The sequence below is a fragment of the Heterodontus francisci genome, chromosome 12, assembly GCF_036365525.1.
Source record: "Heterodontus francisci isolate sHetFra1 chromosome 12, sHetFra1.hap1, whole genome shotgun sequence".
Lineage (NCBI taxonomy): Eukaryota > Metazoa > Chordata > Chondrichthyes > Heterodontiformes > Heterodontidae > Heterodontus > Heterodontus francisci.
The window spans coordinates 93783270-93808715 of NC_090382.1; the positions used below are offsets into that span (position 1 = coordinate 93783270).

The window sequence follows — 25446 nt, forward strand, 5'->3', positions numbered from 1 at the left end:
ACACGGAACACAAAAGTCCGAGTGTATCAGGCCTGTGTCCTCAGTACCTTGCTCTACGGCAGCGAGGCCTGGACAACGTATGCCAGCCAAGAGCGACGTCTCAATTCATTCCATCTTCGCTGCCTTCGGAGAATACTTGGCATCAGGTGGCAGGACTATATCTCCAACACAGAAGTCCTTGAAGCGGCCAACATCCCCAGCTTATACACACTACTGAGTCAGCGGCGCTTGAGATGGCTTGGCCATGTGAGCCGCATGGAAGATGGCAGGATCCCCAAAGACACATTGTACAGCGAGCTCGCCACTGGTATCAGACCCACCGGCCGTCCATGTCTCCGTTATAAAGACGTCTGCAAACGCGACATGAAATCGTGTGACATTGATCACAAGTCGTGGGAGTCAGTTGCCAGCATTCGCCAGAGCTGGCGGGCAGCCATAAAGACAGGGCTAAATTGTGGCGAGTCGAAGAGACTTAGTCGTTGGCAGGAAAAAAGACAGAGGCGCAAGGGGAGAGCCAACTGTGCAACAGCCCCAACAAACAAATTTCTCTGCAGCACCTGTGGAAGAGCCTGTCACTCCAGAATTGGCCTTTATAGCCACTCCAGGCGCTGCTTCACAAACCACTGACCACCTCCAGGCGCGTATCCATTGTCTCTCGAGATAAGGAGGCCCAAAAGATTATGTGATGAGAAAGGGTTAATTAATAGTCTTGTTGTCAAAGAACCTTTCGGGATGAGTGACCATAATGTAATAGAATTTTACATTATGTTTGAAATTGAGGTAGTTCAATCAGAAGCCAGAGTGTTAAATTTGAACAAAGGAAATTATGACGGTATGAAAGGCAAGTTGGCTGAGCTGGATTGGGGAAAATACATTAAAAGGTTTGACCGTATATGGGAAATGGACAGTCTTTAAAGAATTATTAAATAGTTTACAGCAACTATACATTCCTTCAAGGATAAAAACACCAAAAGAAAGGCAGTCAACTATGGCTAACAAAGGAAGTTAAGGATTGTATAAGATTAAAAGAAAAGGCCTATAAAGTTACCAGAAATATTTGTGAACCTGAGGATTGGGAGGATTTTAGAATCCAGCAAAGGAGGACGAAGAAACTGATAAAGAAAGGGAGAACAGAATATGAATGTAAACTAGCAAAAAACATAAAAATGGACTGCAGAAGGGTCTATTACAGGTGGAGTCAAGAGAATTTAAAATGGGGAATAGATAAATGGCAGAGAAACTAAATGATTACTTTGTGTCTGTCTTCCCTGAGGAAGATAAAGGAATCTCCCAGAATTAGAGATCCAAGGGACGAGGGAGAATGAGGAATTGAAGGAAATTAATATTAGTAAGAAGGTTGTGTTGGAGAAATGAATGGGGCTGAAGGTTGATAAGAGCCAGGGACCTGATATTCTACATCCCAGAGTGTTGAATGAGGTAGCTATGGAGATAGTCGATGCATTGGGGAACAAATTCCAAAATTCTATAGTTCTGGAATGGTTCCTGCAGATTGGAAGGTAGCCTGTGTGGAGTTTGCAAGTTCTCCCTGTGTCTGCGTGGGTTTCCTCCGGGTGCTCCGGTTTCCTCCCACATGCCAAAGACTTGCAGGTTGATAGGTAAATTGGCCATTATAAATTACCCCTAGGATAGGTAGGTGGTAGGGAAATGTATAGGGACTGGTGGGGATGTGGTAGGAATATGGAATTAGTAACGGATTAGTATAAATGGGTGGTTGATGGTCGGCACAGACTCGGTGGGCCGAAGGGCCTGTTTCAGTGCTGTATCTCTAAAAAAAAAGTGTCACCCCACTATTTAAGAATGGAGGGAGAGAGAAAACAAGGAACTACAGACCTGTTGGCCTGACATCAGTAGTAGGGAAAATGCTAGAATCTATTCTAAAGGATATGATAAATGGACACATGGATAATAATGATCTGATTGGGCATAGTCAACATGGATTTATGAATGGGAAGTCATGTTTGACGAACCTGTTGGAGTCTTTTTGAGGATGTTACTAACAGAATTGATAAAGGGGAGTCGGACGTAGTATACTTGGATTTTCAGAAGGCTTTTGATAAAGTCCCCCACAGGAGGTTGGTTAGCAAAATTAAAGCACATGGGATAGGAGGTAATATACTGGCATGGATTAAAGATTGGTTAACAGGCAGAAAACAGACAGTAGGAATAAATGGGTCATTCTCACGTTGGCAGGCTGTGACTGGTGGGCTACTGCAAGGATCAGTACTTGGGCCCCAGCTGTTCACATTATATATCGATGATTTGGATTTGGGGACAAATGTAATATTTCCAAGTTCATGGATAACACAAAACTAGGTGGGAATGTGTGTTGTGAAGAAGCTGCAAAGTGGCTTCAAGGGGATTTGGACAGACTTAGTGAGTGGGCAAGAATATGGCAGATGGAATATTATGTGGAAAAATGTGAGGTTATCCAGTCGGTAGGAGGAATAGATGTGCAGTGTATTTCTTAAATGGGAAAAATTATAAAGTGTAGATGTAAAAAGGGACCTGGGTGTCCTTGTCACTGAAAGCTAACATGTAGGTGCAGCAAGCAATTAGGAATGCTAATGGTGTGTTGTCCTTTATTGCAACAGGATTTGAGTACAGGTGTAGTGAAGTCTTGCTTCAATTGTATAGAACCTTGGTTACACTGCACTTGCAGTACTGTGTACAGTTTTGGCCCCCTTACCTTAGGAAGGATATTATTGCCATAGAGGGAGTGCAAGGAAGGTTCACCAGACTTGTTCCTGGGATGGCGGGACTGTCCTATGAAGAAGGACTGGGAAAACTGGACCTGTATTCTCTAGAGTTTCGAAGAATGAGAGGTGATCTCATTGAAACCTCCAAAATACTTAAAAGGATAGACAGGGTAGATGCAGCTAAGATGTTTCCCCTGGTTGGGGAGTCTAGAACCAGGGGACACAATTTTAAAATAAGGGGGAAGCCACTTTCGACTGAGATGAGGAGAAATTTCTTTACTCAGAGGGTTGTGAATTTTTGGAATTCTCTACCCCAGAGGGCTGTGGAAGCTCAGTCATTGAGTATGTTTAAAGCAGAGATTGACAGATTTCTAAATACCAATGGGGATAATGTGGGAAAAAGGCATTGAAGTGGATGATTGACCATGATCATATTGAATGGCGGGGCAGGCTCGATGGGCTGAATGGCCTACTCATGTTCCTATGTTTTCCAAATTCCCTGCCCAACAGCCAACCTGGTTGGCAGGCTGGCTGCATATTAGGCGGGAAAGCCTCCAGCACACAGCAGAGGAACAGGGAAGGAGGTAGGGAGAGATCGCTGTCGGCTGATGGAGATGGTAGTTGACGTGGGGATCGCTGTTGGGGAGTGGAGGTGGTGGTGGTGGAGAGTTCAACCCCGGGGAGGTTCAAATAGATCTCGGGGGGAGTTGGGGGGTGGGTGCTTTACAGATTAGCTTGTTGTGCTGGGATGAATCCAGCCCTTCTCACTTCCTTTCACCTGCCAAGTTTCCCCAGTTCCTCAGCTGGCCTGAGTTAAAAATAAAGAGATTGCTAAAATGGAGGCATACAAGCTCCTGAGAAGATTTTACCAATTGACCCACCTCCTGGGAATGGATTGGTCGCCTGCTCCCTCCCATCCTGTCCCACTTCTGTTAAAACCACAAATATGCAGGTTCGAGTAACTGTTTCAGATTTTTAACATTTTAACTTCCTGTCCAACCCAAACACACATGTTTTGAGGATTAAAAACACCCCAAATTATTCAGTTAAAATGGAAGATACAGCCCTTCCTCCATCTTTTTTTCTGCCAATTTTCTCACCATTTCTGAACATTTTATTAAAAAGTAATGGGCACTGCTATGCGGGAGACCTAATGGGTAAAGGCATTTCTGGCACAGCATGAAGCCAATTTGGCTGGAAGGTCTAAAAATTGATTCTCCATTTCTTCCGCAATGGGCTCTCATTCAGGATGTTGAGCAGGGGAGAGGAGAAAATAAAGAATGGAATGTGGTTCCCCCTCTCAATTGCTAGCCAGCGGCCCCTGCTAAAACGCACATGTGTAAGGACATCGGGGCAGATAAAGGTGAGGCTCACACAGCTGAACAGCTTACCATTCACATACACAATGGGATGGATTTTACCAGCCCTCTGGAGACATGCTGGGAAGTGGCAGGGCTGGTAAAATGGCATCGGAAGGCATCGGCAGGGGAGACCAACATTTTCCTGCTGCCGTGGAATATTACCAATGGCGGGAAACACAGTGGCGTGCCCACCCACCGGGTGGCCAACTATATCAATTAAGTACCCAATTAAGGGCCACCTCCCTCCCCTTCTGGAATTTTACCAGCATTGGGAGGCACTGTAGCTGTATAGGGAGAAAGCCAGGTAAACCCTAGTGGCCTGCCAGTGGGTTCCCAGGCCGGGGAGGACCCTCATTTATAGTCACTCCATGGTCCATGGAGGGGCCCCCTCGGTAGCAATGGCCACTCCTGCAGCTACAGCGCCGCTGCTGGAAGGTGCACGCCCCCACGCCCCACTCCCCCTGATTGCTAGGGCCTGCCTTCCTTGCCCTGACATGCTAAGCAAAAAAACATGTCTTGTCCTCGAGGGAACCTCGGTATGGAGGCGCCCTCTCCTTCTTCCTGCAACCTCAGCAGTGGCCACCTCTACCAGTGGTGCTGCCAAGGCTGCAGTGCTGTTGGTCCTTTGATTGAGCTGGCAGCTCAGGAAGGTGGGCTGCCATTCTCAATTAGACGGTGGTACCTGCAGCGGGACAACTTACCTTCTGAGAAAGTCCAGCCCAATGGCTCCTTGAACAAGATATTACATACAGGTTGCAGAAGTAGATATCAAGGAAGGCCCAGTCTCTTCCCAACAAGAGAGAGGATGGCAGACATATTCCCATGTCACTCTTGCATATCTAATAGCTGGTAACATAACAGCATTGGCAAGGGAATAAAAAGAAAAATATTGCAAATGGTGAAATCTGAAATACAAGTGGAAGCTTCTTGAAATATACAGCAGATCAATCAGCAGCATCTGTAGGGAGAAAAGATAGGTTATAACCTTTGAACAGAAGGTTAATTGGTCCAGTCACATCAACATCATGATTACAAGAACCTGGGAGAAGTTGACAGAAGTAACAAGTGGCTCACCTAAAATCCTCTGCAACATCTACAAAGTTCAAGAGCGGAGCATGATGGAATACTCACCGTCTGGATGGGAACAGCCACAACAGCCTTCACGCATATCAACACGATCCAGAAAAGAGCTGTTTGTGTGATCAACACCCCTACCATTGGACTGAGTATCCATCGATTTCATCACTAGACTGTGGCTGCAGTATGTGGTATCTACAGGATGCACGGCAGCAACTCACCATGATTACTTCAGCAGCACCTCCCTCCCCAGTGAACACTAGCACCAAGAAGGACAACAGCAGCAATGTTGTTGGAACACCATCAATTCTAAAATACCCCTCCAAACCACACAGCATCCGGTCGCTGGATCATGTAGTGAACTGGAAGGGTTGTGAAGAAACTCATGATAGTATAGAAGGAAACTGATCTCCCTTGCAATGTTTGTATTTTTTGGTGCTGTTTGAAACTGTTTGGCAATGTAATTTTTGCAGATTTTTATGAATAAAGTATATTTTGGGAAAAAAAAAAATTTTTTCCTAGAATTCTCTACCTTACAGCATTAGGGCAGCACCATCACTAGAAGGACTGAAACTGTTCATCACTACCTTCTCAGGGGAATTAGGGATGAACAATAAATGGGGCCTTGCCAACATCCCCTAATAGATCCCTTTCAACTGAGTCAGATTCAAACTCAATTTCCAGAGTTAAAATGACCATGTTCAAACAGGCCATTCCAGCTGGAGGTTATGAGTTTTTGTGAGTATGCTGATCAATTTTTACATCACTAATGCAGCCAAAAAACATTGAGTTGAACATCCTCAACTGGAAGTCCAAGTAAGAACTCAGCTTCATGCTTGCTGACTCAGTCACCTTGTTAGCGTTCAGGCAGCAACAGTTATGGAGGCCTGAGAGCAGGTTGTTGGCCTTCAGGCGGCAACAGTTATGGAGGCCTGAGAGCAGGTTGTTGGCATTCCAGGACATTAAGGACAAAATGTGTAAAAGTGGATAAAATGAGAGAATAATCTCAAACTTCTTTATTCAACAAAAGTTGTTTGAAACAAAAGAAGCCTTGAATGGTCTTCTGACAATTGAGTTGTTGTGGTTCGACAATCCACAATCAGCCAACCAAAAAGTAAGAAGGGTAAGCACAAAATCTGAACCGTTAACTCATGCAAATATTTCAAACATCATCACATTCCTGCTACAGGCAGGTGGAATAGACTGTGTGTACAGGTTCCTGTCCACTTGAAGCCTGACCCCATTTTATAGATGTGGTGACAGGCTCACTATTGGATCAATTGGAGACATGAAGGAAGACAGACGTGAGGCCATTTGCTTTAAGGGAAACATTATCTAAAGAGTTTAAAAGCAAAATCATTATTCTGATTATCAGGCTAGTTATTAGCACAAAGATATTTTTGAAATAAGAAGAAATTTTAAAAAATATAGTGAGCACAGCTCCTTTACTGAAAGAATAATTAACTGGACATTTGTTGTTGATATTAAAAAAGGGCCAGTGAACAGCAGCAGTAGGATTACAAAGAATTAGATGTTGCACAAAAGCAGAGAAAGAATCACCAAGGGATTGGAGATGCAAAGATATGAATTGAAAGATAGGATGTAGAGAGAATAAGTGCAGTGAGAGATTGGAGTGCATTTATTACTCCTGCATCTAAACCTTCAAGATTAGAAAGAGATAAACAGTGAAGTATTGGAGAAGGGTAGATAAATAGAGTGAAGGGTTAGATGAAGGATAAACTTAGTAGAGGTGGTGGGATAAACCCATCCAACAATTGGAGATAGAGGAATCAACTCATTGAATGATTAGTGATGGTGAATTAAAATTGGAAATGTAAGACTAAAGATTTAAATATGGAAGGTCAAATACTGCAGGATCGGAAATAGTGATAAACATACTGAAGGACTGGAGGTGGTGGGATAAAAAGTGGCGCAGTGGTTAGCACCGCAGCCTCACAGCTCCAGCGACCCAGGTTCAGTTCGAGGTGCTGCCTGTGCAGAGTTTGCAAGTTCTCCCTGTGACCACGTGGGTTTCCGCCGGGTGCTCCACTTTCCTCCCACAGCCAAAGACTTGCAGGTTGATAGCTAAATTGGCCATTGTAAATTGCCCCTAGTGTAGGTAGGTGGTAGGAGAAAGGTGTGGATGTGGTAGGGAATATGGGGTTAATGTAGGATTAGTATAAATGGGTGGTTGTTGGTCTGCACAGACTCGGTGGGCCGAAGGGCCTATTTCAGAGCTGTATCTCTAAATAAATAAATAAATGGTTTGGCTGACATGTATCTTTTCCAAATGTAGTATTCTTTAAAATTTTCACCAGAAAATGTGCCTGATGATATTAAAGTTTGGTGTAAACATTTTATGATTCTTTTTCTTATTCAGGACCAAGAACTCAAAAGTATTAGGTTCGAAGATTATAGCTTAGAAGTTACAGCCAGTGATATCAGTAGACAAAAGATTAACACATCCATATCACATTCTGCTGCTATTTTAGCACAGACATTAATTTGAAATGGGCTGACTCCCGCTTTATAATAGCACAGGGAATGCCATATGAAACCTTTAAGCATTCAACTGCTGACAACACCAAAAGTAATTTTCTGGCTCAGATGTTGATGACAATGACAATTGTTGTGCATTTTGTGAAATTCAGAGGGGCACTCGACAGTACCAAAAATATAGTATATATTCAAAAAATTGGTTGACTGCTGTTACTGCAGTTAGAAGATGATTAAAATTGATTTGCGCACAAGTATTGTAAAACAATTCCAGTGGATTACAATACAGATAGAATCTGTAGAAAGTCAACATTGAACAGTGAGAAGGCATAATGATATTCATGTTTTGTTAACAAACTACAGCCTTTGAAATTCTCTGATATTCTCCTTTTAAATAATGTAAGCAATGTCCTGTAATGAGCAAAATTCTATATGTATTCTATATTCTATAGTTCTATATAAAGTTACATATGTATATATAATTCTATATGAAAGTACTAAGAATGATTTTACTTTTTTTCTCACTCATGGAAGTATTATCCTTTTTTCTGCACCTCAAACTGAACACCACCTCAAATCACCACATATGAACCAGAGAGCCCAGCTCACTTCTTTTTCATTTCTTAACTTTACGGTATTTCCCTCCAACTTGCCTTGTTTTCTGCTGAAGCTCAGAAGCTCTCTTGTCCCTTCCCTTAGTTTCACATCTCAAGAGCTTGTTTCTGCCGTATTTTTGTTCCCTTATTTGGTGTCATGGGTAGAAATCATTTTCCCACTCAGTTGGTAGTGGACCCATCTTTTTCTGTTCTCCTCTCAAAATACTGCCACATTTTGAGGCAGTGTTATTATGCCTTTTACACCTTTGCAAAGCATATGCTCTACCCATACATAACTTTTTGCCTGCTATTGTCTAAAATGCTTGCTTGTACCATTTTGCATCTGCCTGGAGATCATTGCACCAGACCTCCCTGTGTGAGCAGAAGCCTCTATACAAATGCAGTGTTATAATTTTCAGTCCCACTGTATTAATAAATGTAGGTTCACAAAGGAGGGGGTGCCTCCCACTTCCTGAAGCTCACAGCAACTGATATAAAATGTTAAGTTTAGCACTGTTTTATGGAGCGTGGAATAACAAGCATCATATAAAATTGGGCATGATGATACATGCATCCATGCCTGGAATTAGTGTTCAGACAGCCCCAGGTCTTGAACCTAGATTTGCAATGTTACATAGCTGTCTTCTTACCACAACATCACCAGATTGACATTTGGTATTCAGCTTTTAAATTTCGCACCTCTTTTCCTTAGGTGGGAAACTGCATAAACGAGCTCAAAATCCTGACACTTGAGCACCATAGCCATAGTAGTTCTGATACTAGATGAGCAACTGAAACGTTGTGAGTTCAAATCCCAAAATGGCAAGTTAAAAAATCAAACTCTTTAAAAATGTTAACTTGTAATTGCAACAATAAAAGTTCATCACAAATACAGACAGTGAATGAAAATTTCAGCTTCTCCTGAAGCAGAAATACATGCCCTTAGTGATCTTAAGAGCTGAAGTGAGCAATTTAAGATCATTTGGCCCATCTAAGAAACAAAAGACAACCATATCAATCTCTCCTATCCATACTTCCCCATTATGAAAACTCTAAAGCATATTCCCCCTGTTTTCTATATGGCCAAAATGTTGGTTACTTAAACTCACCAAGAGTTTCCTCTTGTGGATGGACCTAATATGAAGGGCCAAGAACTAGAGCTGTCAAGCACTGAACTTTTCTTGCACAATTCAAAATGTAAACGAATAAATGTAGCAATGGACATGGTGTTAGGACATAATCGCTTATGTAGCTTGGGTTAAGATATTATCAGAAAGGAGGCTGAAGGGGAGAGAGATAATGTCATTGCGTAAATGCTGTGCAATTTTATCTAAACAGTAAAAAAATTACAGGATTGTTTATCTACAATTCCCTCAATCCAAATGGCTGCTATGATCCCTGATAAGTTTTATTAGACAACTTGATACATTGCTTCCTAAAGGCTTGCCATTTTGGTCTTTTACAGGAAATCTCAGTCCTGAAATGTTGGGGGGAATTTCATGCTCTCCCCTGCGGCAGGTTTGGAGGTGGGGAGAGCAGAAAATAGTGGGATTGTGGCTGGAGGGGCGGGGGTGGGGTATCTTCCTGCCACCGCCAAAATTAAGGCAGGTGTAGGAAGGCCTGTGAATGGCCTTCCCGCCTCGCTGCCAATTGAGGCCCTTAACTGTTGCCGCACGGGAAGCACTGCATGAAAAACCATGCAGGCTGCTTCCCTGCTCTGTGGGAGTGAGTGGGGAGGTCGGGGTGGGGGTGGTGGATGCCCTCGTTAAAAGGCACTTAGTGCCTGAGCGAGGGACCCAGCATCAGGAAGGGTGAGGTCCACTGAGCCACCCTCTGCCCTTACTACTGCCCGCACCCCAGGAACCCCTACCCACGACACCCCTCCCACACTGATCTACAGGTGGCCTGGGTTCAGTGTCAATCCTGGCCTTGAGCAGGTGTTCCACTGGCAGTAGCCACAGCCTCCACAGTGGCACTGCTCACTGCAAGAGCTGCAGGCCTCTGATTGACCGGTAGGCTCTCCAAGGGCGGGATTTCCGTTGCCAGGGTCCTTGATCCCATGGAAGGCCCACCGCTGTCCAGTTAAGTGCCTAATTGGTATTAGATTCGGTGGGCCTCCCACAGAAGAGGCGACACAGGGTTCTTGGCGTCATTTTTTCTGGCTGTCGAGACCCCCGTCACCAGATAAAATTCCAGCCATCATGTCTCTCTAAACTCTTCTTACCCATTCTGTGGGAACATCACATTGCTAGGTTTCCCCATACATTAATTTTTAACTTGTTCAAGTAAGGATTCCAAATGTCCATGAAACTAGCAAAGGAAGGAAAATGTTTTTGCACCAACGAGATCATCATGCCTACTATGTTTACAAATTTCTTTTGAACTTTAAAATATAGTTGATGGGGGAGAGATGGAGTGACCTCACTCCTCCTTATCTACGTAACCTCCTCCAGCCCTACAACCTTTTGTATTCTTCCAAGTCTGGTATCTTACATATCCTTCCTTCCCTTCGCCCCATCAGTGACAGCCATGCCTTCAGCCATCTAAACCCTAATCACTAGAATGCCCTCCCTAAAGCTCTCCACCTCTCTTATTCTTTAAACCACGCCTTAAAACCTACCTTTCTGACCGAGCTTTTAGTCACCCTTCCTAACATCTCCTTCTTTTGTTGGATGTCAATTTTAGACCAATTATGCATTTGTGAAGGTACGCTGGACATTTTCCCATGTTAATAGTATGATGTAAATGCAAGCTGTTGTAAATTGGACATGTTAAATAAAAATGTCTGGATCAGAGTCAGAGTAACTCAATGGACATGCACTAATCTGCCAAACACTTCCCCAGTGTTTTGATAGCCAAACAAGCAGTGACATATATATTGTGGTTGACAGTGTAAATGCTTCCAAACAGTAGGCAGTAATATACCTGATAATATATCATTTTCTTCAAACTTTGAGACTAATGTTTGAAAGATGACATCTATTGTCAGGTGGATTGTTGCATTTTGTTTCATCTCTTTGCTTATTCCTCACTCAGCTTGTGTTAATTGGCTGTGATAATGAATCTGTTCTCTGGTGCAATTAGCTTTTATTTTCAATTTGACTTCTGATTTCCTATCCCATCAGCTGTATGTTTGAAAGCTCAAGAAGTATGTATATATACATCATTTGCAACAGGCCTGCAGATGTCCTATTTTCGTTGTAAATGCATGGCTTCCACTGGAACACTAATCCATTCACACACTAGACTGTTGCTTTGTAATTTTAGTAATTTCAGTTGGTTTACCCATCAATGAGGAACAGAGCAGATGAACCTGTACGACATTGCACTCCCCTGAGATGCTGTTCATGAATTGAGATTAACCCTTCTGTTTTAGATTGCATTTACACTGCAGATGTAGGGTTGGTGTGAAGTGACCTCTCTTCACACCAACACTTGCGATTGGAGTATAACTGCAGCCTGAATCCAGAGACAAGGTTCAAACCTGATACTGGTGTGAAGCAGAATAAGACTCCCTTGGTGAAGAAGTTTCACCTTGCTTTGTTTCATCATCAGCTCGGGACTTAATACCTGATTTACGCTACATAAATTTAGCATTAATTTAAGGATCAAACTATTTTTGTTGCTGCTGAATTTCTAGTGCAAGTGCATCTAATGTTTGTTGATACATAGAGGTTGCTACTTCTGTTTTTCTGTAACAGATCCCTCTGCTGACCTCCAAATCGGCTTATGGCCTCATCCAGAAAACATTAAAAAAACCTTAAAAATAAATAACTCAATAAATAACCAAAGTCCTTGAAGTGGTTTAAAGTGGCTTGCAGTCTCCATTATCCTGCTTTTCCATCATCACTGTACTGTCTGGCTGTCTGCCAAACACCAGTCACGCAGGGATGACTGGGAATAAGAATTCAAACTCACAGGTGGATACAAAGAAAGAGACAGTGAAAAAAACAGTCAGTGGTCACTTCAAAAGTTATGAAAAGCAATTTACCACATTTAAAAAAAAAGAACAGCATTTACAATCAAAATAGGACATCTGCAGGCCTATTGAAAATGATGGATATATAAATACTTCTGGAGCTTTCAAACATACAACTGATGGGATGGGAAATCAGAAGTCAAATTGAAAATAAAAACTTTAATTGCACTTGAGAACAGATTTGTTATCACAGCCAATTAACACAAGCTGAGTGAGGAATAAGCAAGGGGATGAATCAAAATGCAACAACCTGACAATAGATTTGTCATCTTTCAAACATTAGTCTCAAAGTTTGAAGAAAATTATATCATATTATCAAGTACATTACTTCTCTTTGGCCTCCTTATCTCGAGAGACAATGGATAAGCGCCTGGAGGTGGTCAGTGGTTTGTGAAGCAGCGCCTGGAGTGGCTATAAAGGCCAATTCTAGAGTGACAGGCTCTTCCACAGGTGCTGCAGAGAAATTTGTTTGCCGGGGCAGTTGGCTCTCCCCTTGCGCCTCTGTCTTTTTTCCTGCCAACTACTAAGTCTCTTCGACTTGCCACACTTTAGCCCCGTCTTTATGGCTGCCCGCCATAAGTACATTACTTCAATGCTATGTTAATCATTACATAGAATTATATCACATAGGATAAACAGCACAGTCCATGCTGGCATTTGTGCTCCACTCATGCCTTCTCCCATCTTTCCACATCTAAATCTATCATCGTAACTCTATCCCCTTCTCCGTCATATGCTTGTCTAGCTTCCCCTTAAATACATCTATACTATTTGCTTCAACCGCTCCCTGTGGTAGCGAGTTCCATATTCACACCACTCATTGGAGAAAGAAATTTCTTCTGAATTGTCTATTGGATTTCTTGGTGACTATTTTATATTGATGTCAATAACTTCAATTGAAAGAAACAATATTGCAGCATGGTACAATTCACAGCGAAGACACACAGAAATGCCATTGTGCTACAACAAACGTTAAAAGTTTTGAATGGGCCTCTTCTTGTCTAGCTATCTTGCCTACTCGAAGAATAGCAAGTGGCTTGCAGATAAACAGGTCCAGAAAACACATACATAAATACATACTTAACAAAGAACAAAGAACAGTACAGCACACAAACAGGCCATTCAGCCAGCCAAGCCTGCGCCGATCTTGATGCCTGCCTAAACTAACACCTTCTGCACTTCCGGGGCCCATATCCCTCTATTCCCTTCCTATTCATGTATTTGTCAAGATGTCTCTTAAACGTCGCTATCGTATCTGCTTCCACCACCTCCCCTGGCAGCAAGTTCCAGGCACTCACCACCCTCTGTGCAAAGAACTTGCCTCGCACATCCCCTCTAAACTTTGCCCCTCGCACCTTAAACCTATGTCCCCTAGTAACTGACTCTTCCACCCTGGGAAAAAACTTCTGACTATCCACTCTGTCCATGCCACTCATAACTTTGTAAACCTCTATCATGTCGCCCCTCCACCTCCGTGGTTCCAGTGAAAACAATCCGAGTTTTTCCAAACTCTCCTCATAACTAACGCCCTCCAGACCAGGCAACATCCTGGTAAACCTCCTCTGTATCCTGTCCAAAGCCTCCACGTCCTTCTGGTAGTGTGGCGACCAGAATTGCACGCAATATTCTAAGTGTGGCCTAACTAAGGTTCTGTACAGCTGTAACATGACTTGCCAATTTTTATACTCTATGCCCCGACCGATGAAGGCAAGCATGCTGTATGCCTTCTTGACTACCTTATCCACCTGCGTTGCCACTTTCAGTGACCTGTGGACCTGTACGCCCAGATCTCTCTGCCTGTCAATACTCCTAAGGGTTCTGCCATTTACTGTATACCTCCCACCTGCATTAGGCCTTCCAAAATGCATTACCTCACATTTGTCCGGATTAAACTCCATCTGCCATTTCTCCGCCCAAGTCTCCAACCGATCTATATCCTGCTGTATCCTCTGACAATCCTCATCATTATCCACAACTCCACCAACCTTTGTGTCGTCCGCAAATTTACTAATCAGACCAGCTACATTTTCCTCCAAATCATTTACATATACTACAAACAGCAAAGGTCCCAGCACTGGTCCCTGCGGAACACCACTAGTCACATCCCTCCATTCAGAAAAACACCCATCCACTGATACCCTCTGTCTTCTATGACCGAGCCAGTTCTGTATCCATCTTGCCAGCTCCCCTCTGACCCTGTGTGACTTCACCTTTTGCACCAGTCTGCCATGCGGGACCTTGTCAAAGGCTTTACTAAAGTCCATATAGATAACATCCACTGCCCTTCCTTCATCAATCATCTTCGTCACTTCCTCAAAAAACTCAATCAAATTCGTCAGACACGACCTCCCCTTCACAAAACCATGCTGTCTCTCGCTAATAAGTTCATTTGTTTCCAAATGGGAGTAAATCCTGTCCCGAATAATCCTCTCTAATAGTTTCCCTACCACTGACGTAAGGCTCACCAGCCTATAATTTCCTGGATTATCCTTGCCACCCTTCTTAAACAAAGGAACAACATTGGCTATTCTCCAGTCCTCTGGGACCTCACCTGTAGCCAATGAGGATGCAAAGATTTTGGTCAAGCAAATTCCTCCCTTGCCTCCCTCAGTATTCTAGGGTAGATCCCATCAGGCCCTGGGGACTTATCTACCTTAATGCTTCGCAAGACACCCAACACCTCCTCCTTTTTGATAATGAGATGACTGAGACTATCTGCACTCTCTTCCCTAGGCTCATCATCCACCAACTCCTCTTTGGTCAATACTGATGCAAAGTACTCATTTAGCACCTCGCCAATTTCCTCTGGCTCCACACATAGATTCCCATCTCTGTCCTTGAGTGGGCCAACCCTTTCCCTGGTTACCCTCTTGCTCTTTACATATGTATAAAAAGCCTTGGGATTTTCCTTAATCCTGTTTGCCAATGACTTTTCATGACCCCTTTTAGCCCTCCTAACTCCTTGCTTAAGTTCCTTCCTACTGTCTTTATACTCCTCAAGTGCTTTGTCTGTTCCTAGCCTTCCAGCCCTTACAAATGCTTCCTTTTTCTTTTTGACTAGGAATCTCTTAAATGGAATCTCCATTCGTTGGAGATGGACCCTTCCAAAGCTGCTATTTTCACTGCTCGGAAATAACATCCGTGCATAAAGTAGGTGGAGTTTTAGCAGGATGAAATTCCTGTCCATTTACCACAACCAACCATGGCAACAGATGGTCAGCCGTGGTAAAACCCAGGCTGTACAGTTGGTGATATGGACTGAGACAGGGAGATAGACACATTAGAGCTTAGGTCCCTCCATTTGATCAATATATTCAAACAGTAGCTTTTCGTAAAAGGTGGTGGAATCTATGGGAAAATGCTAATGAACTATTTATGGTTTGTGCTTTGACAGCCAATCTTGCTGCTTCCAAAAATGGAACAATGAACTTCAATGAAAAGACAGGAGATTATATGGCCTTGTTAAAGACTGATCAGGAGGAACTGAAGCACAATTACAAACCATTTGGAGGCTCTGATAAATGATCAGCACCTTGAATGTAGTGTCACTGAAATTGTGACGTACTGTGACTGTTGTTTTGGAAGGACTGTCCAACATTACAGTTTGTCAGGCATGCCAAGGTGATAATGAACAAGATTATTTTGTCAATTCAGACTAGCAAACAGGATTATGTTTGAACATTATTACAGCTGTCACAGAAGCAAAAAGCGCAAATGACTTTCCTGGCCCATAGCCTGGCCATTTGCAAATTTCTTTTTGTTCAGGAGATGGCTTCTTGTGGGTGTAAAAGGCACAGAAAGTGTATGACTTGCACCAGAAACTGCTGAAAGCAGTACAATAAAAAGTTTTAAATCATAAATAATGAATAAAAAGGCCACGTCAATTCTGACACTTCACCAGTTTACACAGATACAAGAGAGCAGTCTGTCTGTCTGTACCTCCTCTATAATTTATTGGAGTACTTTGAAGGAGTAACATGTGCCGTAGATAAAAGGGAGCCCATTGACGGACTGTACTTGGATTTCCAGAAGGCATTTAACAAGGTACCACATAAAAGGTTATAACGCAAAGTAGGAGCTCATGGTGTAGGGGGCAACATATTAGCATGGAAAGAAGATTGGCTGGCTGGCAGAAAACAGAGAGTATACATAAATGCGTCCTTTTCTAATTGGCACAATGTGACAAGTGGAGTCCCGCAGGGGTCTATGCTGGGGCCTCAACTTTTTCAATTTATATCAACGACTTAGATAAGGGGAGCGAAGGCTTGGTAGCTAAATTTGCAGATGACACAAAGATAGGTAGGAAAATATGTTGTGAAGAGGACATAAGGAGGTTGCAGACTGACAGAGATAGGTTGCAAGAGTGGGCAAAAATCTGGCAGATGGAGTATAATGTAGGAAAATGTGAAGTTGTTCACTTTGGCAGGAAGAATAAAAAAGAAGAATATTACTTAAATGGAGAATGACTGCAAAACACCAAGGTGCAGAGCGATCTGGGTGTTCTAGTGCATGAGTCACAAAAAGTTAGTATGCAGGTACAACATGAAAGAAAGAAGGCCATTGGAATGCTATCCTTTAATATGAGAAAAATTGAAAATAAAAGTAAGAATGTTATGCTTCAGTTATACAGGGCCTTGGTGAGACCACATCTCGAATACTGTGTGCAGTTTTGGTCTCCTTATTTAAGGAAGGATGTGAATGCATTGAAGGCGGTTCAGAGAAGGTTTACTAGATTGATACCTGGAATGAGAGGGTTGTTTTATGAGGAAAGGTTGGACAGACTGGGCTTGTTTTCACTGGAGTTCAGAAGAGTGAGGGGAGACCTGATTGAAGTATATAAGATCCTGAACGATCTTGACAAGGTGGATGCAGAAATGATGTTTCCTCTTGTGTGGGAGTCCAGAACTAAGGGGCACTCTTAAAATTAGGGGTTGCCCTTTTAGGACAGAGATGAGGAGAATTTTTCTTCTCTCAGAGGGTTGTGCGACTTTGGAACTCTCTGCCTCAGAAGGTGTAGGAGGCGAGGTCATTGAATAATTTTAAGGCGGGGGTAGAAAGATTCTTGTTACGCAAGGGAATCAAAGATTATCAGGGGTAGATGGGAGTGTGGAATTCGAGACACAAACAGATCAGCCATGATCTTATTGAATGGCGGAGCAGGCGAAAGGGTCCGAATGGCCGACTTCTGCTCTTAATTCATATGTATTCAGTCAAAACAAAGGCAGGCCATCATAAATAGAAATCTGTGCTCTAATGCCTTTCTTCTGCATAACTGCAGCTCCATTAACAATGTGGCCATTTCATGGCTCCTACTTTTTTAATCGCAAATGCTTAAAAAAAATGCAAACAAAATCTGAATCTGTGCTAATGATTCAGTGCCGAATGTAACTTCCCACCATAACATATTCAAATGCAACATTTAGCACTTTGTTTCAAGGTCCACTGCCCTTCTTCACAGGCACTGCAATTGGTTGTCAACAGACTTCTGTGATGTCAGTAATCTGGTTCATTTTAGACACCACCAGGCACCATGTCAACATACAGCAAAAATGCTGTCCATAAAAACTCAGTTAACCCAACTCTCTCCCTTTGTGTTTATTAGCAGACAGAGTAACTACCTGGTGAGCTCACAGATAACTGGGATCTCCAGAGCTGAGCACCTGTGCAATGTCATGGTGCTGCTGCGATCCTGTGGCTTTTAAATTATGTGGAAAATTCCTCCAAATCCTGCACCATTATGCCATCCTCAGCCATGGCTCAATGGGTAGCAATCTTGGCTCAGTGTTGTGGGTTTCAGCCCCACTCCAGAGCTGATACTCCGGTGCAGTGCTAAGAGAGTGCTGCATTGTCAAAGGTGCCATCCTTCAAATGAGACTGTAAACCGAGGCTCGTTCTGCCTTCTCAGATCTCATGACACTCTTTCAAAGAAGAGCTGGGGAGTTACCCTGATGTCCCTTAACCAACATCACTACAGCAGATTAGTTGCTCATTATCACATTGATGTGTGTAAGAACTTGCTGTGTGCAAATTGCTTGCAGTATTTCCTTCTTTACAATAGTGACTACACGTCAAAAAGTGCATAATTTGCTATAAATCATTTTGGCAAGTCCCGAGGTTGTGAAAGGCACTATATAAATGCAAATGTTTCTTTTATTTTTAATGATTTGCTCAAGGATTTTATAATTGTAAAAAATTATTGGTGTCCAGAGTTCATGTACATGCAATTGATTGACCAAGCAGGAGTGCAATCCAACAACAAACATCCAAATGTTACATCCATTCGACAGCTAAATCTGGACACCAAATGCGGAACCACTTAGAATATCGGAAGCATTTGAAATAAGGACATGTAGCAGGATATCCGCAAAAGTTGGATGCAGTGCCTGACAAACAGGTGCTCTAGTGGTGAAACAAAAAATCAGTGCCAACAGAATGACCAGATATTGGGGACATAATAGACTAAAATTGGTATGCCCCATTTTTTGAATGTGAAGGGTAATCATGATTTGTGATTTAATGCTGCCACCTCATTTACATGATAGCAGCGTTAGGCCAAGTGGTTCCTCTGATGCTGGCTGCCTCTGCGCTCACTTGGGGAGGGGGCTGCGGGCGATGTTGAACAACATTGTGCTGATAGCACAGTGTGCGGCCGGCCCTCTATTCTTAAAGGGAAGCTGCACTGAATTACAGGATGCAATACTAAACAAGGATTATCTGGGCAGAGAGAGGGCTTCAAGGTCACGGATGCGGCACTGGAGATCTTAGTTGTCGAGGTGAACAGGAGGAGAGATGCCATGGTTCTGCGGGGGGTCAAGAGGCCCTCAACAACCACCCTCAGAAGAGGGTGGGAGCAGTGGCCATGGAGATTAATTCCTGTCATTTGGCCGCAATGTCCTAGCAGCAGTACCACAAGAAGTCTAATGGCCTCACACAGGTGGTCGAGATCAGTGAATGTATCTTCACATGGCACATGTGCTCATTATCACATTGATCTTTGTAAGAACTTGCTGTGTGCAAATTACCTGCAGTGTTTCCTTCTTTACAATAGTGACTACACTTCAAAAAGTGCATAATTTGCTATAAATCATTTTGGCAAGTCCTGAGGTCATGAAAGGCACTATATAACTGCAAATGTTTCTTTTATTTTTAATGATTTGCTCAAGGATTTTATCATTGTAAAAAAATTATTGGTGTCCAGAGTTCATGTACATGAAATTGATTGACCAAGCAGGAGTGCAATCCAACAACAAACATCACACATACTTTTAAGCTGCTCAATGCATCACACCCCATCACTCACCACACAATACACTCTGGCACTGAGGACTCACGGCTAACATCCAGATGCTGTACCTTACCCTCACACACATACTAATGTTGTCAGCCTCACACACACCTCTTGCTGCTTTCACATATCTCCAGCAATTCAGCTATGGCAGGCACATCACCCAAGTATAGTGCCACATAATCACTGACATCTGCTCTTTCTCTTGCAGGATAAGCTGGCGCAAGGGCGGCACAGTGGCGCAGTGGTTAGCACCGCAGCCTCACAGCTCCAGCGACCCGGGTTCAATTCTGGGTACTGCCTGTGCGGAGTTTGCAAGTTCTCCCTGTGTCTGCGTGGGTTTCCTCCGGGTGCTCCGGTTTCCTCCCACATGCCAAAGACTTGCTGGTTGATAGGTTAATTGGCCATTATAACTTGCCCCTAGTATAGGTAGGTGGTAGGGAAATATAGGGACAGGTGGGGATGTGGTAGGAATATGGGATTAGTGTCGGATTAGTACAGGTGGGTGGTTGATGGTCGGTACAGACTCGGTGGGCCGAAGGGCCTGTTTCAGTGCTGTATCTCTAAACTAAACTAAACAATAGAAGGAAGCAAAGCAGAACTGGAGGGGGATGTCTGTACTCAATCTGGCACTCGCAGCCACCAGCTCAGATTCTGGCACTGCATGTACTTTGAACGCAAGTATAGAGTTAAGATCAGCATGAGATGAGTCACCGGCACTAGTGGGCTGCAGCTAGGTCAGGTATAAAGGACTGCCAGCTCACTGTCGGGTAAAGTTGAAGACCAGTTCTGCTACATGTGACTCAGGTAAGGACCTCGATGGGGCAGCATACAGAAGAGTGCTGATGGGCATTCACAATGAGATGCTGGGTGCATTGACTCACCTCCTGTTAATCTCAAGGTGCATGATGGAGTCTGGCTCCAAGTTGGCAGAAGACATCGTTCACAGCTTTCCCTCTCTGCAGCATCTTCTCTATCACACCTATCGTGTTGCAGACCCAGTGGCACTGCAACTGCAGTCCCCATACATGTTCAGTCTTTGTATGGACTGGTCACTTGCTCCTCTGCCGTCCTGTGAGGATGTAGCAACACTCCCCACCAAATCCAGGAACTCACCACAAAACTCCACAGTACTCCAGACACTTTTCAATAACAGAAGTTCTTAAAAATCATCTTACCTACAAGTTGGGTGCCTGACCCTTTAAATAAGCTAATGCTGGGCCCCACTTGCAGCTGAATGTCTGATCCTCATTTGGTGATGTGCCAATTCATACAATGGATTAGCGTGGTCCAATTTTTGGGCAATAAGAGTCACATCAGCCTGTAGGGCTGTATGACATCAGGATCGCATCAGTTCATCTGCTTCCTGTGCATGCAGGGGATGCCTGTGTTGGCACCCTTTTCAAGAGGATACACTGTGTGGGCCGTGTCAGAGGTGACAACTGGCACAGCGTGCTTCCCCACAGGTGGATTGGCTTCCATTGTGCCACTGGAGGCAGTACTACAGAGATGAAATTCACACTCAATATATTCCCAGAGTCACAGAAAAATTTTGTGAGTGAATCGTTTTTGCAAAAAATGAAAGGAAAAATAAAAGGATGAAGATAGAAGCACACTTAGATGCACAACATTAAGAAAAGATTCAAATTTAAGAATGTCAAATAATCTCGGTGATTTGGGATTGAATGATGTTTGCCAATTAGGCCACCAATCTCAGAATTGGAGATGGTCCCGAATAGAAGCAGAATAGTGTCTTAAAAGTTGTACTTTTTTGGAAATAGAAATTGAAATTGTTTTAAAGAGATCAGATTGTGAAATGTAAATAACAGCTTATTCCTTGATACTAATTATTGCTGCTGAATAGGAGATGGAATGTTTTAAACCGTAGCAAGAGTAGATTTTGAAGTTTGCTGTTAATGGAGGCTGCCCCAGAGCATGAATATCTACCCATTACTTCTCGCACAGTAGGTTCCCAATCTAGACCTTGTTACTGGACTAAAGACAGATAGTGATGGCCACATGTATCCTCATGGGTAGGAAGAGGGACCAAATAGCAATGAATTACTCAGCTATAGTCTTGATCTTCTACTCTCTGGTGGTTGTATGTGGAATTCCCAAGAGTTAGGTCCCTGCATGAGCTTTCTTTGAGAAACTAGGCTCTGTCACGAAGGGATGAAGGTTAGAGGGCAAGAGTGTATACTTTATTCTTAAATAGTGGGAAAAAAATGAAAATTAACCTGTCATGGACAAAGTATTTTAAAAATGATTCACACTTCGGCAATTTATTTAAACATACTGAAAGGAGAGGAAGTACTGTTAAGTCCATAAACACTTCCCTATCCAGACATAGTGCATCCACATACACCATCAACTTGACTCCCACTAACATCCTCGGCATACAATCTCCATGGCGAGGCAAAAAAAAAGTGGCCAATTTAGGAAAAACTCCGGGGAAATTTCTCTCCAACCCCTAAGGCAATTAAGCAAGCTGCACAAAACCACAGTGACTCATGAATCTCACTATTCCTAACTACCCTGCAACTTATCTTTTATAACTTGATATGTCCTCATATTTTATTTAAGATGGCTCTCAAACACAAGGTTGTAATGAGGCTTTCCCATACTGTTGCTTCCCAGATCCAGAGCAAAAATGTAAGAAATGAACACCAACAAGCAATAAGACATTGATCATCATAATAAAAATCAGATAGGTTGTGCTTACACACTAACACAAACAAACAAGTAAAACTAACAAACTTGACATTCAGTCCCTTCTGGTCACCAACAGTGGTAGTTAGGAGACATAGAGATGTGCAAGTTTATAAATTGTATTGTAGTTTTGGTTTTTAATCCAACATTGTTGTGACTAAAAGGCACTTTTCTAAGCAGACAAAATCTTTCTGAACTGAAATCGTGCTTAACTGCAAGACACTAAAACAGTGCAATACTTGCAGAACAAAAATAAATCAGTCCACCCTTTAAAGAATGCATTTTTACAGCATAATGACAAACAACACTACTTTTGAATGGAAGAGTCAAGTTCGTATCTTGCTGAACCTTTAAGATGCATCTAGATGATGTGAACTCCAGTTTACCCATGTAATTCCGATCTCTCACCAGAACCAAAGCTCAACAGCTGGAGCTATGATTTATGCCATGAAATGTCTTTTAAGCTATCATAATTTCTTTGAAGTAGACTGACACATAGTTAACAGATCTTGTATCGCGTGTGAAAAGATGTTTAATGTTTGGATATTTCCACTTTCTTCACACATTTCCCAAAATGGCTCAGCATTCAGGAATATGAAAATTATCTGTTCCAATGTCTCTCAAGCTGAACAGCTTAAAATTTCAAATAAACTGCTTTAGCCACCAAGCAATTTTTAACTTAATTGATTTTATGAACAATGGCACTGTAAGAACAAAGAAACCCCTTTTAGACATTTCCTGCTGAATATAATAACTGTATCTAATTGCTTGAAGCCAGTCACATGTTCACCATATAACAACTTTTGCACAGTAGGATTATTTATCATGCAGACCTCCCAGAGATACAGCTGGCTGAAGCCATTTAAAATATGGATTTACCTGTTCTGAAATCACATAAATATAGAAAGCTCTCTATTTTTTATACAATGATGTCCAAATAAAGCTGATGTGTAGCTCCTCTATCATGTCCTTCGTGTAAACCAGTAAGGGGAGGGCACTTGAACATCTTTCACAGTTTTTGTTTACCACATCTTCTTGTACTGAAGGGTTCACAGAGAGAACCCCACGCAAGGTTAATTTGCCCCATTACAAACCTCGTTTCTGAAACCTCACCTGTTCTGTCTGGTAAAAGAACTACAATCACAAGCTTGTCATTATTTTCTTATCCTTAATAGAATTTTAATAATTGATGCTTTGCTTCCAATCCCCCTTTCCAATGGCTTTCTTCATTTTTTTGCTGAGGAAGGCAATAGAGTCTAATGGGAATGACAGCAATTTGCTCAAACAGCTTCTGAACTACTCTCACGTTGCTTCCAGACCACTTTGAGAGCTCATTCTTAATGCAGCATTAGGTACACCATTAAAATACTTAATATTACCTCAATAATTCTACTAAAATCTAGGAATGTGACTTTTGACAACAATTGGGAAACCTAAACAATGAAACACTGATACCAGTAATGAAGAGAAAGGAATTTCAACTGGTGTTCGGTTAGATTGAGAGGCTACTTTAGGGGAAAATGAAAAGAAAAAAGAACAATTAGAATTCTCCAGATCCTAACAGATATCAGCTATCTGGATCAACTGACTACAATGGTTATCTATGGAAATCATGCTGCTTTCACTCAGCTGGTTCAAGGTTTATACAACAATCAATGGTGGACTTTTTTGTTTGTCTTTTCCTCAAAGTGGTGGGACTGGTGGAATGACATCCTCAGCAAAGGAAAATCTGTCACTTCCAACTTGCAACCAATGGAAAATATACCTGCATGATGAAGACATACATAGTAGATAAACTTCTAATTTGAGCTAAATACTGGTTTCCTAATGCTAATTGATCGCTAACATAGTAGTAGAGTACTGCTTTGAAATTCATGGTCCTCCATGCAGCAGACACCTAACGAGCATCATAAATGGCATGAGCCCCCTTTATGCAAATCATTCCTCGGAACTTGGGACTAGTCAACACTGGGGCAGACTGGTTGCGGCAAATCCTAGCCCACTGTACTTCTGGCAAGGGAACAGAACTTGAGGAAGTTCACAGCCCTCATGTTTTCATCCGATATAGTCAACACCTCCTTTAAAAGTACTGCAAATTTGAAAACAATGTAAATTTCCCCTTATAGATAGATTTACAAATCCTACTGCAAATGTTTATCTGTTATATGAGGGATCTATTTTCCTGAAACTCAGTTCCAAGATACAGATTTCAGCTCACTGTCTTTATAAGACCCTCATTAAATTTCAGTCTGGTAATGAGATGAATCAAGGATGTGGGATGAACTTGCGAGAACTGCATGAGACTAGACATTTCTCTGATATTTAATTTTTCTTCCATTGCAACATAAAAAAAACTCAATCACCTTTACCTTGCCTAGAGAATTCATCAGATTCCCTGTGGACCAACTCTGTGACACGACTCCCATAATGTAGTCTGGCATCATGATCATATGCTTTCAGGGTTTCAGTTGAGCTGTAGGATTTCTGTGTTGGCACCCTGCATTCTTCGCTGTCCAGTGAGGAGCTTGTGTATCGACACTCTTTCACACATCTGCCTCGTGTCAAGGAGCGGTGTCTGCGGTCTTTGACATCCATACTTCACAAGGGAATTGCCTAACAGTCGTTACCAAACCACACTCTTGTGCTTTCGAAGATTTTCAAGGCACAGTGACCTGAAAAAAAATACAAAGATAGCCTTGAGTCAACACACCCAACTCAATGTCCAGTTCTAGAAAAAAGATGATTTCTACACTGTGCACATTGGCTGTGGGTAGACAATATTCTACATCTGGGACTAAACATTTTGCATCTGTATCTGAGCCTCAATAAGTTAACATCAGCTGAAAATTCATTCTTTGCTGTTAAGAACCCACCTTGGTGTCAGAGGCTGTGTAAGTGTCTGCACTGTAACAAGTGAGTAGATATTTGGGAGGAAGATGAGCTGTATTGGTGATCAGAATACATTGTTTATTTTCCTAGCTTCTTAGTTGGGTTACAGCAGCTGAATAAAGGTAGTTGGTCTCCTGATCCCCGAGCACGTATTTCGCCCTGGGGCTTACAGCAGTCATGAGACATCTTAAAATAACAGTTTGTAATAGATCAATGAGGATAGACATTATGGATGCGGCCAGGAGGAATATGTACAGTAAATTGGCAGGACAGTTTTATATAGCACACATTCATTAGTCGCACTATGCAGATTGAATGTGACAGGGGTGGGAACTGG

General features: G+C 42.5%; 1 protein-coding gene across 14 annotated transcripts in view; it reads right to left on the minus strand.

Annotated features, from left to right (window-relative positions):
- Positions 1-24815, minus strand: part of LOC137375999 (teneurin-2-like) — an 812476-nt gene extending 787661 nt beyond the window's left edge. For 13 of the 14 annotated variants that reach the window (XM_068043888.1, XM_068043886.1, XM_068043879.1 and 10 more), the window contains exon 1: positions 24590-24815. In XM_068043888.1, coding sequence (XP_067899989.1) covers positions 24590-24815 — 226 coding nt within the window. Of the gene's footprint in view, positions 1-5209; positions 5249-24589 lie in introns of those variants that run through there. The other variant, XM_068043880.1, reaches the window with a different exon arrangement.
- Between the last annotated feature and the right edge of the window lie 631 nt (positions 24816-25446).